The sequence below is a fragment of the Vollenhovia emeryi genome, unplaced genomic scaffold, assembly GCF_000949405.1.
Source record: "Vollenhovia emeryi isolate VEMERY1.0 unplaced genomic scaffold, V.emery_V1.0 DF939189.1, whole genome shotgun sequence".
NCBI lineage: Eukaryota > Metazoa > Arthropoda > Insecta > Hymenoptera > Formicidae > Vollenhovia > Vollenhovia emeryi.
The window spans coordinates 603,359-619,273 of record NW_011967177.1 but is presented as its reverse complement, the minus strand read 5'-3'; the positions used below and the strand labels follow the sequence as shown (position 1 = coordinate 619,273).

Below are 15,915 nucleotides of genomic sequence, written 5' to 3'. Positions count from 1 at the left end.
AGATATCTTTTATCAAACTGTTGTCACTTAGCTTCAAACCTCCGTGATTGAATAATTCATAATACTAAACATTTTTATTTGATATTTTCACACTTCTCATACAATATGTATATGTGCGTGTGTGTATATGCGTGTAAAGCGAAATGTTTTGTATTATGAATTATTCAGTCACGGAGCTTTGGAACTAATTGTAAGACGATAGTTTGATAAGAGCATTCTCTCTCTCTCTCTCTCTCTCTCTCTCTCTCTCTCGATCAATTATGATGTGGAAATCAGCTGACAGCTCATTTCCACAAAGGCACCCAGAGAGGCGCGTTTAAGGACGTCTTTACTCTACTTACGCGACGCCTCGGCAGATGCAGATGTATAGAGGATTTGCGCAAGTGTCCATCGCTCCTGTCAATTACGCCTAACGTCGTTTATTCACGGCACGCAGTTACGGCACATTTTATTAAAGTAATACCAATAAACCCCGCGGCGCAGACTCACGCAAAAATCGTCTCGACAAGTTCCTATCCTATTCGTACGACTTGACGAGGCATCGGGATATAAACGAAATAGGTATTTTCCGATATCGCGATGCCTTTCACGGGACGTTTTGCAGGTATAATTTTCAGGACACAAGTAAAAAAAATAGATACAAGGCATAAGAAATATATAGAAAGGCGAAAAATAAAAGAGTATATCCGAGAGGACGAGAGACAATGTAAAAAAAAATTCAATTACGTCGCTCTCGTAAATAAAATTGTACAGTACGTCATTAGTCGTGTGTGTCCGATCGCTGACGCGACTTTCGGCACGTAACATTTCTGGCGTCTCGAGGAAGTCAGGTGGTCAGGTAAGTGTGCTATGAGGTGTATCGTAAGGAGAAAAAGTCTATGTACACGGTGTCTCGAATTCATTACGGAAATTATTAAAGCGTGCTCCATTATCGCAGCCGCGCTGTTCGCGCGGCGATTGCTGCTCGTGCGCCGCCGTGGACTAATTATCATCGAGCAATTAACAACCGTTGATTGCCATTACCGGCGTGGGTGCGCGGGCGCGCACACGCTTGCGCGAGCATCGAGCGATCCTGCCTTCTACCTGAAATAATTTTGCTCTCTACCGGCGCGAGCATGTGCGTGCCCGCCGTTCGTGTGCGCGTGTGCCTGCGATACTCTATCCGTGTGTTAGAGAGGAAGAGGCGAGGAGATGATGCCGCTTTAGAGAGATTACGTTTCCTCCACTAAGATAATTACATTCGTGCGAATCTCGTCGAGATAGCGCCGGTAGGATGTTAGCATCGCTCTGATGCAGTTTCCTTTTCTTCAATACAATTCATCTGCTTCCTTCCGTTTACACACACACATATTTGCATTTCTGTAGATTCCCCGATACACTTAACAAATTAGATGAATTCGTAGATTTCGCGTGGAGAAATTGTGCAAAAGCGTCGGAAGATATGATCAATAATTTCGAAGCATCTTACATCCATATTTAAGAAAAATGTAAATTACACGTAATCAAGTCTTTTGCAGTTTACATTTGAAAAAAAAAGGATTTAAGATGACTCGAAGATTAGTTCTTCAAGTATACTTTTTACGATTGGCGTTCAGTGACGTAGGTAGAAAAGTTGCAAACTAAATAGAATATAAGACGTATCCGATTCAATAACGAATACGGAATCGATAACGGCCATCGGTGAAATTCGACAGGCCGTTAGTGATTTCGGTGAAATAGAAATAATAAATAGGTACCGATTGATGAACGACGTCGGCGTGGAGTAACCCAACTGAAGACGCGACCTGACGACCCTCTCCTGAACGGTCACCATCCTCGAGCTTCGCGAACTTTGGTGCACCCTTGTGGTTCGTATCACTTGATAACATTGGTGCTGAGTTTGAGGTGAGCAGACCGTCACCCTATCACTGCGTGGCTCGATCATCGTGTACGCGATCATCACTGTTCGTCACGAGAGTTGTCCACCGTCCCGGGATACGAGCCCATCGTTTTCTCGCACTCGCTCGCGTATTCAATTCAATTCGTAAACAACATTCGCGAATTACCACAGTATTCTTTGGCTAACTGGCAGAAGGAATCGCGTTAGAGAAGATACGCTCGGTGTCCGACGGACCTAAATCCGATTAAAGCAGAAACCCGTTATATCTCGGTCGGTTGTGGCACAAATTAAGGAAAAGATTTCCGGCGCTAACGTAATATCCTGTGTATTGCGTTTCACGTGAAATTGTTGTAACTCACTACGGGCGTTCAAATAAAAGCGGAGAGTCGTAGTCTTGCGTAACAGATAACTGCCGATAACGAGTTAAAATCAAGTTACTCGGTTACGTCGTCATAATCGCCGCCGAAATTTAGGTCAGTGAGCTCATAATTTATCAAAACACATCGGGGAATCGGTCCACGTTAATATAATAGGTAAATAATTCCCGGAACGTCTAAATTTGCTTCCCGAGCACGGAGACCACCTTGAATTTCATTTGGATTTGAGTTTCGACGCTTGACACTAAGTAATTGGGTTAACTATTACCGAGCTACTCTCGGCAGCGATCAATAGCAGTGCTGTTTTCACTCGTCCGCCTTTTCCGGTTGATTCACGGGCAATCGTTAAAACTTTCTAACGATGCTTGATTTAATATGCGTAACAGCAAGTACATCGCAGTGCGATATCTACGTGCGACGTATTTATCAATGATCTCTCTCTCTCTCTCAACGAAAGTATATTTGCACGTTATTTTACGTATATTTGACGCGCGACACTAGTGTCGATGTTACACACGTATCTCGTATTTCTTCACAATTCACTCGTGCTGAGAGCGGTACTTTGTCGAAACGCGCGGACCAAGTAACCCCTGGAACATCCAAACAGAAGTGAAACCCGAGCTACCCTCAACGAGGATCAAATCTCAGCGGTCGACACCGCCTTTAATAAATTTCGGAACATCGCGGCGGCTCTTTTCGGTTACGTCTTGTTCACGTATTGAATTTCATTTTACTTTGTAACAGCATGCGTACAACGCGAGGACGGATACTCGAAAACGTCGTTTCTACCGCGGGCGCGCGCAACGTCCTCCACAACGGCATTTGCGAACAATCGCACGATCGTTCGTCATGAATAAATAACGCTCATTGTTTGACGCGCGCCAAGTCGGATTCGGCGTAACGAGGTTCGCAAAATCGAGGCGAGCCGAAATTTCCGCGTAATCAGCGCGCAATTAGCTTATGACCGATGCGGAGCGGCGCCGGCGGGGATACCGTTTGTCGTTCGTCTTTACGCCGGCTCGTATCGGGGACGCACGTACGAAAAAGTCAAAGACGGCGAATAATAATGAGCACAGGGCTCCTGCGCGCACACAAGACCGCACCGTTTTTAACGGTGCGACACACACGGCGAGGTTGAGTCCTTTGCGACGCGAAACTCGCCGAAACTCCGCCGGCGCGGTGCATAACTCTCGTCGCGCGACTCGTTAACGCGATCCACTTTGCTCTCTCCTCTCTCTCTCTCTTTCTCTCTCGTGCACGGCGAAAACTCGTCTCGAGCACCCCGCGTCGACGACTGCCGGTTGACAAACGGCAGACGAGATTGATGAGATAAATCCGACGACGGCAATGGCGGAACTCCACCGGATGCGCTCGCCGAATTGATCCAAGAGGGCGAGAACGCGTGGCTGGTCGAACGACGCGCCCAGTCGAATCGATCCAGAACGAGATTCCCACTCGAGGTAGATCGACGCGGCCGCGAGGGATGCACTTTTCGCGTTTATCGCGATTCAATTTCGCAGCCGCGACACCCGGGGAGACACGCGCAGCGTCCGCTTTCCACGCCGAGCGCGATCGGCATCTCGCGTGCTCCGGCGCGCGAGGCAACAAAAATATAAAAAGATCCGGGGGGGGGGGGGAGACAATAAAAATACCTTGACGGACCGGCGAGCACGTTGATTCGCAATCGTCAACTACGCCCGTTCTGTTTGCCGTTAGCTTCGATACCATAATGGAACTGTCAAAGTCGAATGAAAGGTGGGGCGGCGGCCTCCCACCGGCGGCGATTTCAACGGCCGCGCGCATACACATTGTTACGCTCGTCTCGATGCCCGCTACCGCTCGGAAATACAGGTCAATTCACTCTGGCCGTGCGCGATCGTCGTGCGCGTTTATATGTATATATATGTATACACACACACAGGGTGTTTCCGGACATTTGCGACAAGCTTAAAAGGACGACAGGTCTCGATAAATGGGACAATTTTTGTTAAGCAACCCGTGTCCGGCGATGCCTCCTTAAGGCCCCTTTAAGGCGCTAGGCTGTGATGAATATGCTGTTTAATTTCTATATGGTTGGATTAAAACTTTAAAAATTATACGTTTTCTAATTATATTTTCTTTTATTACGATAAATGTTCAAAATGGCGACCTGCAACCTCAATGCAAACGTTGCATCTACGGTGCATTGACTGACGCACCCGCTGAAAAATTCCGGGATTACTCCGAATCGTACCGCGTGCGTTCATAATCCTGTCAATGAGCTCATTTCGGGTATTAACAGGGGGTTGTATGCACTAAACTTTTGATACGCCCCCCACGAGAGAAAATCAAGGTACGCGAATGTTCCGTAAATGTTCAACGCAGCCCAGCGCCTTAAGGAGGCATCGCCGGGTTGCTTAACAAAAATTGTTCCATCTCTGGAGTTCCATCGCCCCTTTAAGTTTGCTGCAAACGCCCGGAAACACCCTGTATATTTCTGAATCTACGTTAAGAGGAGAGTTACGCCGAGACGGGACCGGCGCGAGAGGTCGTTGCACCCACGAAGGGGGAGATCCACTTTAACGCGCGACGGGAAAGAAGCCCGATCGATTTATGGCGCGCAAACGATTTCCAATCGCGATCTCGATTGCGCTCGCGCCGATCGATCCGCGTTTAATCCCTCGTGTCTATATATATATCCCGCGGGACACAGAATTCCCGACTTGCGCCCGAAGAGCCCGCGAATTCGCGATAGAATTCGCGCGGGGGCAAAGGAAATTAACTCGCGTCAGAACTGCGGATTTCGAAAATTTTCACTTTTCGGGACTCGCGATTTTTCGGCTTGCACATTAAAGTGGCTGCATCATTGTCAATAATGATGTTGAGCGTTTCGAGTGTTAAAAGACATCGATAGAACGCGAGAAATTTCCCGGGACACGTCCGAGGGGCATCCGGTAAGGAGAAAATTAAGGACGTCTCGCGGACGTCCTTCGAACCGTCTAGTTACGGCGCTCGACAAATTAATCGCGAAGGTACGACAATAGACACGACGGAGAACCGTCCGGAAAGGAGCGAGACGCGAAACACGGTCGCGTCCGCGTTTCTCGCGCGATTTTAATTGAAACGCTCGTGCCTGTTACGCGTTGACGACATATCTATTCCCCTTTTGAAATGGTACGCGGCGCTCGCACCGCCGGCTGAACTGTAAATAGAAAAATAATAGCGCACAACAGGTATATCCGCGTACCGGCTGCACTTTCACGTATGTTAATGTCCGGCGCGCGCGATAGGGATTTCGCGTCAATACGGCGCGACAGTTTCAACGAGCGCGCGTGTTCCAGTTTTAATTTCGCACCGCCTGCGTGCGGGCTGTCGCGTTTTTTTTTCTCCTTCTCCGGGTTCTGCTGAAGAGCACGCGGGCGAAATATCCAACGAGAATATCCGCAATCGTTTGCTCGCCAACATTTTTTTTTTTTTCAAGAGTGGTCCCGTCGAGTCCGCCCGAAATTTTATTCACAACATTTACAACAAAATCGACCGCTCCACTCTATTTTCGACTGTGCAAAAACAATGATCCAGTTGCAAAAATACAATCGAATATCTTGGAAAACTCTGGAAAAGATAAATACGCGATGGCTGTTTTTGCGGATACATTTGACGCAACGCGCCACCGCCTCTCTCTCTCTCGAGATCTCGCGGGCTTGAAATATTTGCCCCGAGTTTTACGTCACGATTACAAGAGTCCTTCAGTAACACGCCGCGCGAGCTTCTCGCGTGGAAACGATTAAAGTCGCATTTTCACTTCACACGGCCGCATTCGCGAGCATGTTCGCGATAAGCGCCACAACAGAATTGGCCGGAACAAAAGTAGCGCCTTAATCGTCGTTAAACGTTACCAATTTTCCGTAACAATCGTTCCGCGCGTGGCGCAACCGGCACCGATCCACCGAATTTCACACGCGGGCCCGCGCGACCTCGTCTCCCCTTCGCGCCGTCCGATACTAACAAAGTCTCTCTCGCGGCGGCGTCACGCGCGAGCGGCGTACGTACGAGAGCGCGGACACGTCGAGATCCTCAATTTGCCTGTGGCAAAAGTAAAAGTTAGCCGATCGGGAGAAAGCTCCGGCCGAGCGTACGCTCCGCGTGCTAGACGCGGGCGACTGTGGGACTGGTCTAGCCGCACGAATTGCAAGTGGCAAAGGTTACAAGCGATTTCTGCGGGAAGCGGAGCCCGCGAGCGAGCGAGCGCGCGCGCGCGCCGAGGAGGAAGAATCGAGAGTGAGCCGCGCGAAAGCAACCCGACCGAAGAGAAGGACCCTCGGTAATTTTTCTTTTTTCGTCCTCGCGCCGATTGCCGAGAGTTCGAAAAGTGGCACTCGGGGGACGTCTCGAGCCGGCCGGGCTCCGCGAGCCGAACGTTTCTTTTCCCCGCAACGGTTGCGAGCCCTAGTATAGCGGCGCGTCCAGGTTCGCTTCGGCGAAACGTCACACTCTAATAATAAGTTCACGTCGGCATACTATCGGGCACACACGGTAGGATAATAAGTTGCGCGCACGCGAGTCAAGAAAGCCGCGATTCTTCGCCGCATTCCTTTATTATCCGCTTTTCTCGCTCCCTAATGACACGGCGATGGTTATTCCCCGCGACGCCGACGTGTAATGAAGAATAGCGGGAGAGCCAATACGCACTGTGCGTGGAAGCCGCGAGCGGGTTTCTAACTGGCGTGTAGCGTGAGATTCGCGCGATATCAGCGTACAAAAGTGTTATGCACGGCGGAATACGAGTGTCCCGCGTATCCTCTCTCCCGCTCCGAAATTACGCGTTTTAAATGCGGTTAACCTCGGCTTTTGAATCGCGCGAGGATATTGCCGGGAAAATTCGACATAACTCGACGCGCAGTTAAAGCCCCGATGTCGTCACGAAACTTTTTAACTGGTGTGAAATTTTTTAACAGGAGCGTCGCGCAAAGTACTTTTGTTCACGAGGTATTTTTGTCCCCCCCCCCCTAAATCGAGTGAAAATTTCACACTACCGCGTGGCGTGTCAATCACCGAGAGTCACTCGCGAAATTTACGGACACACTCGGCGGAAAAACTTGGCCCCGCGTCCCTTCGTACGCGCGGACCGCGTAGTCGGCAGATTTTATTTTTCCGCGCACGCGTACACTTTGCGCGCGTGAGTTCTCGGTTGACTAAACGCGGGCGAAAATGTCCGGCGCTGGATAACGGTCCGTAAAATGCAACGTAGGAAATGCACGGTCGCGCGGGTTTTCATTTGGTATCGTCGGGAGGATAAATTTATCTTGGAAATCCGGTGAGAACGTGCGGATCGGACGCCCTCGGGAAAACGTGCCAAGACGTTCGAGTGAATAATAAAACGCTCGGTGAACGGGCTATCGATTTCTGAAAATGCTCTCCCTCGCGATTGAAGACCGCTAAAAATGTCCCTCTGAATTATGAGGTATATCTCCCCGGGAATTTTTTAGGCCCGCCAAAACGTTGCCTCGTAATTTAACGAGGTGCGCCATTTAAATGTTTAACTCGATTAACACGATCGGCTTACGGGAGTCAATACCGAAATACGTTTTTCGTGATTACACCCGTACATTATTCCCGGTACATTTAACAGATATTTCTCGATTATCCGGGCGTACGATCGGCCGCGTTTCAGTTGCACTTTCCTCGCGTAGAACAGGAGCAAGGATATATATTTAGATTTCAGCCGGGGAAGAAACGAGAAACCACGAAAAAGAAAAACCAGAGACGAGCAGTCGAAAGTCAAGCGTGAGGTCCCGTGGAAGACCGAGTGCGTAGAGTTCCTCTAGTCAGAGTCTGGCCAACAGGTCGGTTTCGGCAAAATGATGCGAGATAGAAAAAAAATATTCCCTCCCACTTTATACACTGAGAGACACACTTTGTTGAATGAAACAAAATCATTTGATCGAATCACTTTGTTGACTGAACATGTAACTTGGTTGTATCAAACTTCTGATTAGAGTCTGGCCAAGAAGCCAGTTTCGGCGAAAAGCAGAGTGAGAGAGAGAGAGAGAGAGAGAGAATATATTTCTTTCTCGCATCTTTTTGCCGAAACTGGCCTGTTGGCCAGACTCTGATCAGAGGGACTCTAGGAGTGCGCGGCTCTAGGAGCTCGCACGCTACCTCCGATCGTAGGAGTTTCCCGCATTTTTTTTTTTCGAGCTAGTGAACTCGCTTGCGTAGGACGGCGTGGCCGAAAGCGCGGCCGGGGCTCGATTACCCGATATCATTGTATCCGAGTTCTGTTCTCACGCGAAAAAGGCAGGGGGACCCGGGGGAGGTCGGGAAATGGCGTCACTCGCGCGCTCCCACACACGCGGCGATTCCGCGCGCCCGTGTGTGCAACTCTCTTGGAGCGACTAGATATCGCGCGAATGGTATTAACGGTACCGGCAATACTATTCGCGGCTACGTGCCCCACGTGCTCGATGCGTGTGTGCACAAGAGAGTGCTGTTAACATAGTTATCGCGCTCGTACGTCGCGCTAACAGTTCCTCACGGATGATACACGCGCCCACACGCACACACATACATGCTGAACGTATCCGGAGCTTCGAAACCGATATCGTGTTCTAAGCTCGCGTATGCATCTCGGCGCGCACGCGATATTGTCAATCGGCTATTATATTATATATTAGACAATCGCTCGCTCGCTCGCGGCGACGTCAGAGCGAAGGAAGGTCAGCTCCGCGCCGCATATGCATAATTCTCCGATTACGATCGCCGAAGAGACACCTCGCAGGAGTGTTTTCAACAGCGCGGTCGCGCAGACGTGTCCCGATAAAGGGCTCGAAGGGAGGACGATGCGAAACGATGAATAATGATAGCGGCAAAGAGAAATATTTAACGCAACGTTCGACGACGTTATTCTCCCATTTACGATTATCATTAACGTCCCATTAATGTCACTCGATACGCGGACATTCGTGTATGAAACGCGTTCGACATTAAAAATCTTTCGACGTTTCCGATCGTGCGTCGATCCTTTTACCTTTTTCTACACGCACTTTACGAGATAAGGAAACCAAATGTGATTCCCGAGGGGTAAACCACTGACCAAAATCAGGTACACCAACGCCTACTAGTGCCCAGTGGGCATTACTTTATCTTATTATCTTACTTTATCTTTATTATGTCCCAGCAAGGGCCTAATGCCCAAACTAATGCCCAGTAAGGAGCAGAATGGCTGTCTTGTACTCTTAAGACAGTGTTTTATATTTTAAATCTTTGTCTTAAAGTAACGCACAATAACTGTCTTGTGACTTAAGAATATAAGACAGCCATTCTGCTCAGGCCCTAATGCCGTAAATCTGTACACCAAAATGCCGTCGGCGGTTTATCCCTCGGCAATTCCTTAAGAGATAGAAAAAAATATTGCGTTTGAACGCACGAGAAAATAAATCAGTCTCCGTCGAACAATCTCGAGGAAAATTTAAACCGCCGGATTGTTTTTTGCGCCAATCAGAGTACACGACTCTACGCGTGCCCGCGCGTTCTCTCGCTTCGCGGCGGACACGCGAAAAGCAGCCGGTTGTTAATTTCGAATCGGGATTCCCTATCGCCACGCTGAGCCGTATCTATTTCCGTATTATTTCTCCCACGCACATTGTACTGTGCAATAATGAAAACGCGCCGACACTTTTCCATTAACGCGCAACAGTGTCGTTGTCTGACGGCGCCGCGCGCATGCATGTCGATGCACTCGCGATTGATTTAAACGGACAACCGCCGAGAGACGTCACGTACATGCACGGGCAATGTGTCGCACACTCGCGCACGCACACCCAAATGGGTTACTGCCCAAATTGCTTTCAATGCCGAGGCGGAGCGTGCGACGTCGGCGACAGGCGCCGCGTATCGTGACGCACACGGCGTGAATTTAATACGTATCATTATCGTAGCCGTTGTATTGACGACCCGCATACAGGGTGTTTCAGGAGGGAAGGTCAATATTCTGGGAGGCGATAGTATCGGTCATTTTAAGCAAACATGTTCATATGAATATATGTCCCGTTCCCCGCCGTTTCCGAGATAGAGCTGTTTGAATGTACAGTTGCAAAATTTACTATTTCTAATATTTATTGCTCAAGCGATACATTTCTTTTTTACAGATCATAATAAATTTTCAAAAATTCCGCCGTTAACGACAATGCATTTTTCAACTCTTGTGTGAACACAGCGTGTTGCTCGTTCGACGTTTGCGAATATGCGAGGCATTTTGTACATTTCTACAATGTTATCGGCGCAACAGTCAACAGACGTATTAGAGTAAATTCCCGTAGACGTTTACGGGGTTGGACGAAGGGTGAAGTGTACAGAAAAATGGCAAATACACGAGACATTCGAGTAGCTCTGTCTCGGAAACAGTGGGGAATGGGATTATATTCATATAAACATTTTTGCTTAAAATGACCGTTACTATCACCTCCCAGAATATTGACCTTTCCTCCTGAAACACCCTGTATAATCTATACAGGGTGTTTCACCCCGCGACGGAGGCTTTTGTCGACAGCTTATGCCATTTTTTACGTTTGCACGCTTTCGTCTCGCCGCGTCCACGAATTTGCGATAATTTTAAAAGCCGGAACCGCCGACTAGGCGGGCGAATTCCTGCGAGATTATTGCCTCGGTGTTTTCACCTCTTTATCCCGTATTTTATTTATCGAGAAAACGGCTTTCCCCATTGGCCATCGTCTTTTCTAGATCGTTATATGATATTCGCGGCTCATTATTATTCTTTATTTTATCAATAAAATCTCGATATTATTAACATATTTAATGCAGGTGGGATCTTTAACATGTCTATTCGAGAGCCAAGCTCTTGAACATTTTATTCCTTTCGATTTAATATACTTGCAGTTTTAATTTAAAATACACATTTCATGCACTTATATACACGTAACGTATTTTAAATTCCATTCTTAAGGATATGTTCTGTTTTTCCTGCTTGGTATTATTTTATCGTCATTTTAAAATCGTTATTAAACCTCATTTAGAATCGTCAGATTCTGTACATAAAAAATGTTTAAATGTACCTGTACACGTATATTATTGAAAAGGGAGAGAAAATATTACTTTCAAATTAATTTTTAAAGAGCTTACTTTAGAATAAATATTTCCTCAATGCCAGGGTTGACTGGAAAAATCCAGGGAGTGCGAAAACCATGGTAAATTCCAGTTTATACCGTCCCGCACTTTATCCAATGGAATAAATTTGTAAAAATTACAAAAATAACAATACCTAATTCAAATATATTTATATAAATATTGGTCATTTTTATAGTCTTTATGAAAAAAAAGGATGTTTGTTTTAAATACTAAATTATATTGTATTAATCAATATTTTTAAAAAACCAATATAAGTTTTTTAATTAAAAAAATTGTTTTGTTGAAATTAATATATATTTTTTAAACAAGAACTTCGGGGATACTAACTTTTATTTATATTAATTTTTAGTTTATGCGGAAAACAATACTTTTTTATAGTGTTTTCTAAAAGTTTTCTACTTATCTTATCGTTTTGACTAGAGAAGACCAGTTTTTGTCGTTCTTTTCCGGAAAATACCAGTTTTTACCACTGGCTTGGACAAAAAATGTGGAATTTTATCAACCCTGCTCAGTGCACAAGTATGTAACAAATTTATTTTATACCGTCTAAAGATTTTAAATAAAACTTAATAACGAACCAAGGATGACAAAAATTCTTCATCCTTTTTTTTACAATGATATTCTCATTCGCCCGCTCATATAACTTTGATATTCTTATCATCGTTCGTGACTCATATCGCTGGTTTTTAAACAGAAGGTTATTTTAAACGAGCATAAAATTCTTCCCCCACTTATACTGTTCTCACGGCCTTAGGCATTCTTATCTAGCGTTCTTAATCGGCGTTTTAAACGAAACTCTTTCCCCTTTTTTATCGTCGCGTAGTGACAGCGTGCGATTTTCAGAATGCAGTCGAGTGTAAATACCGTCGTGAAAGCCGTGGCGAGCCGCGGCGACCGACCGAGAGGGAGAAAGAGCGAGAGAGAGAGAGGAGACACACACACACAAGCGAGTCGCCTGCTGCTCCACCGTCGTGATTTTCCGCGTGTATAACGCGAGGAGGAGAGCAGAGCTACTTAATAGCCCCTTCGATTGATCTCCGCCTCGTTGATTTGGCGACCTTTAAACATCGGGATCACGGTCGACCCCGCGCGGCCGATTTTTCTTCCTCGCCGTTATCGTACCCGGTTGTGCAACTCCGCACAGCGCACCTTGCGCAGAGGCCTCGCACAAACGACGCACTCGCGGCGCACCGTCAATTTTAACCGCGCGATGATTCAGCGCGCTTTTTAAGGCGCACCGATACGCTAACTGCCGATAAGGCGCACACGACTTTCGTTTATTCCACTGATATCGTAACGCCTGGTTAGCCGTAAGGACCGCGACGGGAGCATCGTCGCGGCCGCGGCGGAATCGCGGAGAACTCGCCCGGTTGTTATTCCGCCGCCGCTCGAGCCGCGGCGTATCGCGCGCGTCTTATCGCGCGTCACAGGTCCACGCGAAAAATTCGCCCGTCCTCACTCCCGGGGGCATCGTTATCGCGCGGGAGGGCCCCGCTTCACTCGTCGCACCGCGTCGTCTCGTAACTCGCGCGGCCGATTTGACAGATCACCGCGCGCACGTAGGACGCGGAATCCTTTTCCTCCCGCGGTCGGCGGCGAACGAGCGGCGTCGGAGAAACGGTGAAACGCTCGCGAGAGGCCCGTAAGGCACGCGCGCGCCCGCTCGCTCGCTCGCTCGCCTCGCTCTATCGCGGTCCTTCGCGGTTTCAGCTTGACTGAGCCAGCCAGTCGGCGGCGAGCTGGATGTTCACGTCGAAACCGTCGAGTGGTGATACCCCACCTCGCGCTCGCGGCCTCCGCCGCCGCTGATAGACGCGACGTGACGTTACGACGACGATGACGAGCTCCGTTCCTCGTGGACGAGCGCGACTGGAACCCGGATGACGAGGCGCGCGCCGCGTGTCCTTTCCGGAGTCTATTTCATCACGAAACGGCGGATCGGCGATATTTTCGCACAGCGAAATATCGCCTGGCGACCAACGCCACGACCTTCGGCCCGAAAATAAGGTCCTCGAGAGCGTCTACCGTCCGAATTAGCTCGCGGAATCTCGTATTTAGGGTAAGGTGACCAAATTCCGATCAGACACCAAGTGCGGATCAACAATTTGATGATGTAGTAATTCACTTAAATTTTGCTCTTTTATATATTTATGCATATATTGTCGGTATCGTAAAAGGCATCGTGTTTTTATGTCGCTTATTAGCGACTCGTCAGATTGTTGATCCGCATTCGGATCCGAATAATTTGGCCACCTTACTCTCTTAGTGTTCTTCGAACTTTTATCCGGTACGTCTCTCTCTCTCTCTCTCTTTCTCCTCGAAAGAAAAAAAAGTGTAGGTTTCACGTTAACGGGACCGTCAAATTCTGTTTAATTCCGGCTGATATCGTGGCAAATCGAATTGCAGCTTTCATTCCTATCGCGCGACCTGATATTTCAGCTTGCAAAACACAGCGACGTTTTCTCATTAGCTTTCTCGTCGAGATGGCCAGCCGGGAAACTTTCACTCATTGTTACTGACGTTACGCTTCGATTCGCGATCGCGTTTCGTTGCTGTCCGACTGCGATTCGATTGTTGTCATCGATTGGTTCCGTCTCTCCGCAACGTGCGTAACGGGAGGAACACTTATCGCGGGATCGAAGAGCGCCGAAGGAGCAGCGCACTTTTGATTGTGCAACAAAGTTCCTTCGCGGCGCGGAAATCGCAACGGAAATTATAAATTATCTCGCGGCCGGAATTCGCTACTTTGCCTGCCCGATCTAGACGGATATCGCAACAGATCTCGCGACGGCGCTGCTCATTCTCCCATAATTGTTCCGGCGCCGGATATCGCGGAGATGTTATTGGACGAAAATACCGATAGCGACTTCTCACTTCGGTGTATCTTACCGCAGAATTTTCGCCCGTGGAAAAATGTTGGGCTGTAAACTATTTTTCGGTTGGTGGTTTTAGGTACAATGTAATATGAAATGCCGCGACGGTAATATAAAACCGACAGACATTTATCGATTCCTCGTATTAATAAACATTTGCATTGTTAACAAGTTTATATGGAAAAATTGTTTCCCTTTATGATAAATCACATCCGCGATGCACTCGGATAATCGTAATGTAAATAATGAGGAGATATCGATGGTCGATGTTATTAATTTTATCAGCAGCTGCAAGAAGTTTTTTTTTTATCGTAGCGTCTAATGCGATGAGAATTTTATCACAATGCGCTATAATGCTTTCTTATCTTGCTATTTTATCGCTGTTAGCGATTTTCACAAGGATTTTTACACTTTTCATTTCTGACAATTTTACGGCTTTATTCATTAATATTTTTAAGTTTAATTTTTGTTTTCGTAATTACCGAGTCTAATACAATAAAAATTTCACCATGACATGGTACAAACTTCTATTTCTTACCCGACGAAATCAGCAAAGCAGTAAAATGTAGTGAAATTTCGTCTGAATATAATCTTCAGCCGAGCTCTCATTGCGATTCAAAGAAACGATAAAACACTCGTCATTTCCTCATCGTTGTATCATAAACAGTTCGGCCCCGACGCACGTTGCCCATGTTAAAACATTATGGAACGTTTTGGTAAGTGCGAATGGTTTGTGTCACGTTCCGAGATATTCATGAGGGACGCGCGACTTCGCGCGGGACGGGCGCTTCCATGTCTGCGAAGAAGAATGTAAAAAGTCCAACGATCCATTTTCTTCGCTTCCGCGAGAAAATGGATCTTTGAACTTTTTACACTTAAACACAAACTCGGAGGCTGGGGGACACTTATATTTTCAGAGTGGATTGTATAAATAAATGTTATTATATAAATTCATTCGAAACTGAAATTTTTTTCAGAATAATATTGCAATGTTTTAAATTTTTAATTTCGTCTCTCTTGCACATTTTGAAAACAGGTTATCAAATATTACAGCGGACAACGTATCCTTTTTATTGTAATATAAACTCACTGCATTATTCATTAGAGTGCAAACAACTAGGGTTTTTTAGTATCGTTGCGAAAACATTCCCCGTCCCTCTTTAAATCCGAAAAATGACCTGCTCTCCTTGTCCCCTTCTTATGTCAGAATCAATGACATTTTGAACTTACTCCACTCCGCCTGCGAAACGAGAAGTTCTTGACACAGTGTCGCGCGGTCGTCGCTTTATATAACGAGTACCGATTAGTTCGTACCAGGCGGAGACGGTCTGTCATTACATGAGAGGGAGACAGACGGGGAGAGAGAGAGGAGGAGAGAGGGAGATAGCGAAGAGAGACGGTATCGGAGATATTCCGGAAAACGGATAAGCGAAGACAGCAAACGGGCCTGCGTGCATGCGAAGAAGGATCGAGGGAGGTCGGGCGAAGGTGAGGAGAGGCCGGGAACGAAAGAGATCGCGTTCGACTTTCGCTTTAGACCCGGAGTGTCTTCAACATGACGGGAGCGCGCGGCTCGCGTCGGTCGCCGGCGCGACCGGCGGAATATCTGCCGTGTCTAAATTGCATTTGTGCACGGCTAACTTGCTCGAAATGCTAATGTACA

General features: G+C 47.2%; 1 protein-coding gene across 7 annotated transcripts in view; it reads right to left on the bottom strand.

Moving 5' to 3' along the window:
- Positions 1-15,915, bottom strand: part of LOC105562407 (IQ motif and SEC7 domain-containing protein 1) — a 58,412-nt gene that overhangs the window by 9,874 nt on the left and 32,623 nt on the right. Inside the window, exons 1-2 of one of the 7 annotated variants that reach the window (XM_012013218.1) lie at positions 12,320-13,117; positions 1,737-2,113 (exon numbers count right to left, since the gene is read on the bottom strand). The exons of 3 other annotated variants lie outside the window; for them this stretch is intronic. In XM_012013218.1, coding sequence (XP_011868608.1) covers positions 1,737-1,939 — 203 coding nt within the window. In that variant the 5' untranslated portion in view covers positions 1,940-2,113; positions 12,320-13,117. Of the gene's footprint in view, positions 1-1,736; positions 2,114-12,319; positions 13,118-15,915 lie in introns of those variants that run through there. 3 more of the 7 variants (XM_012013219.1, XM_012013220.1, XM_012013221.1) reach the window with 3 other exon arrangements.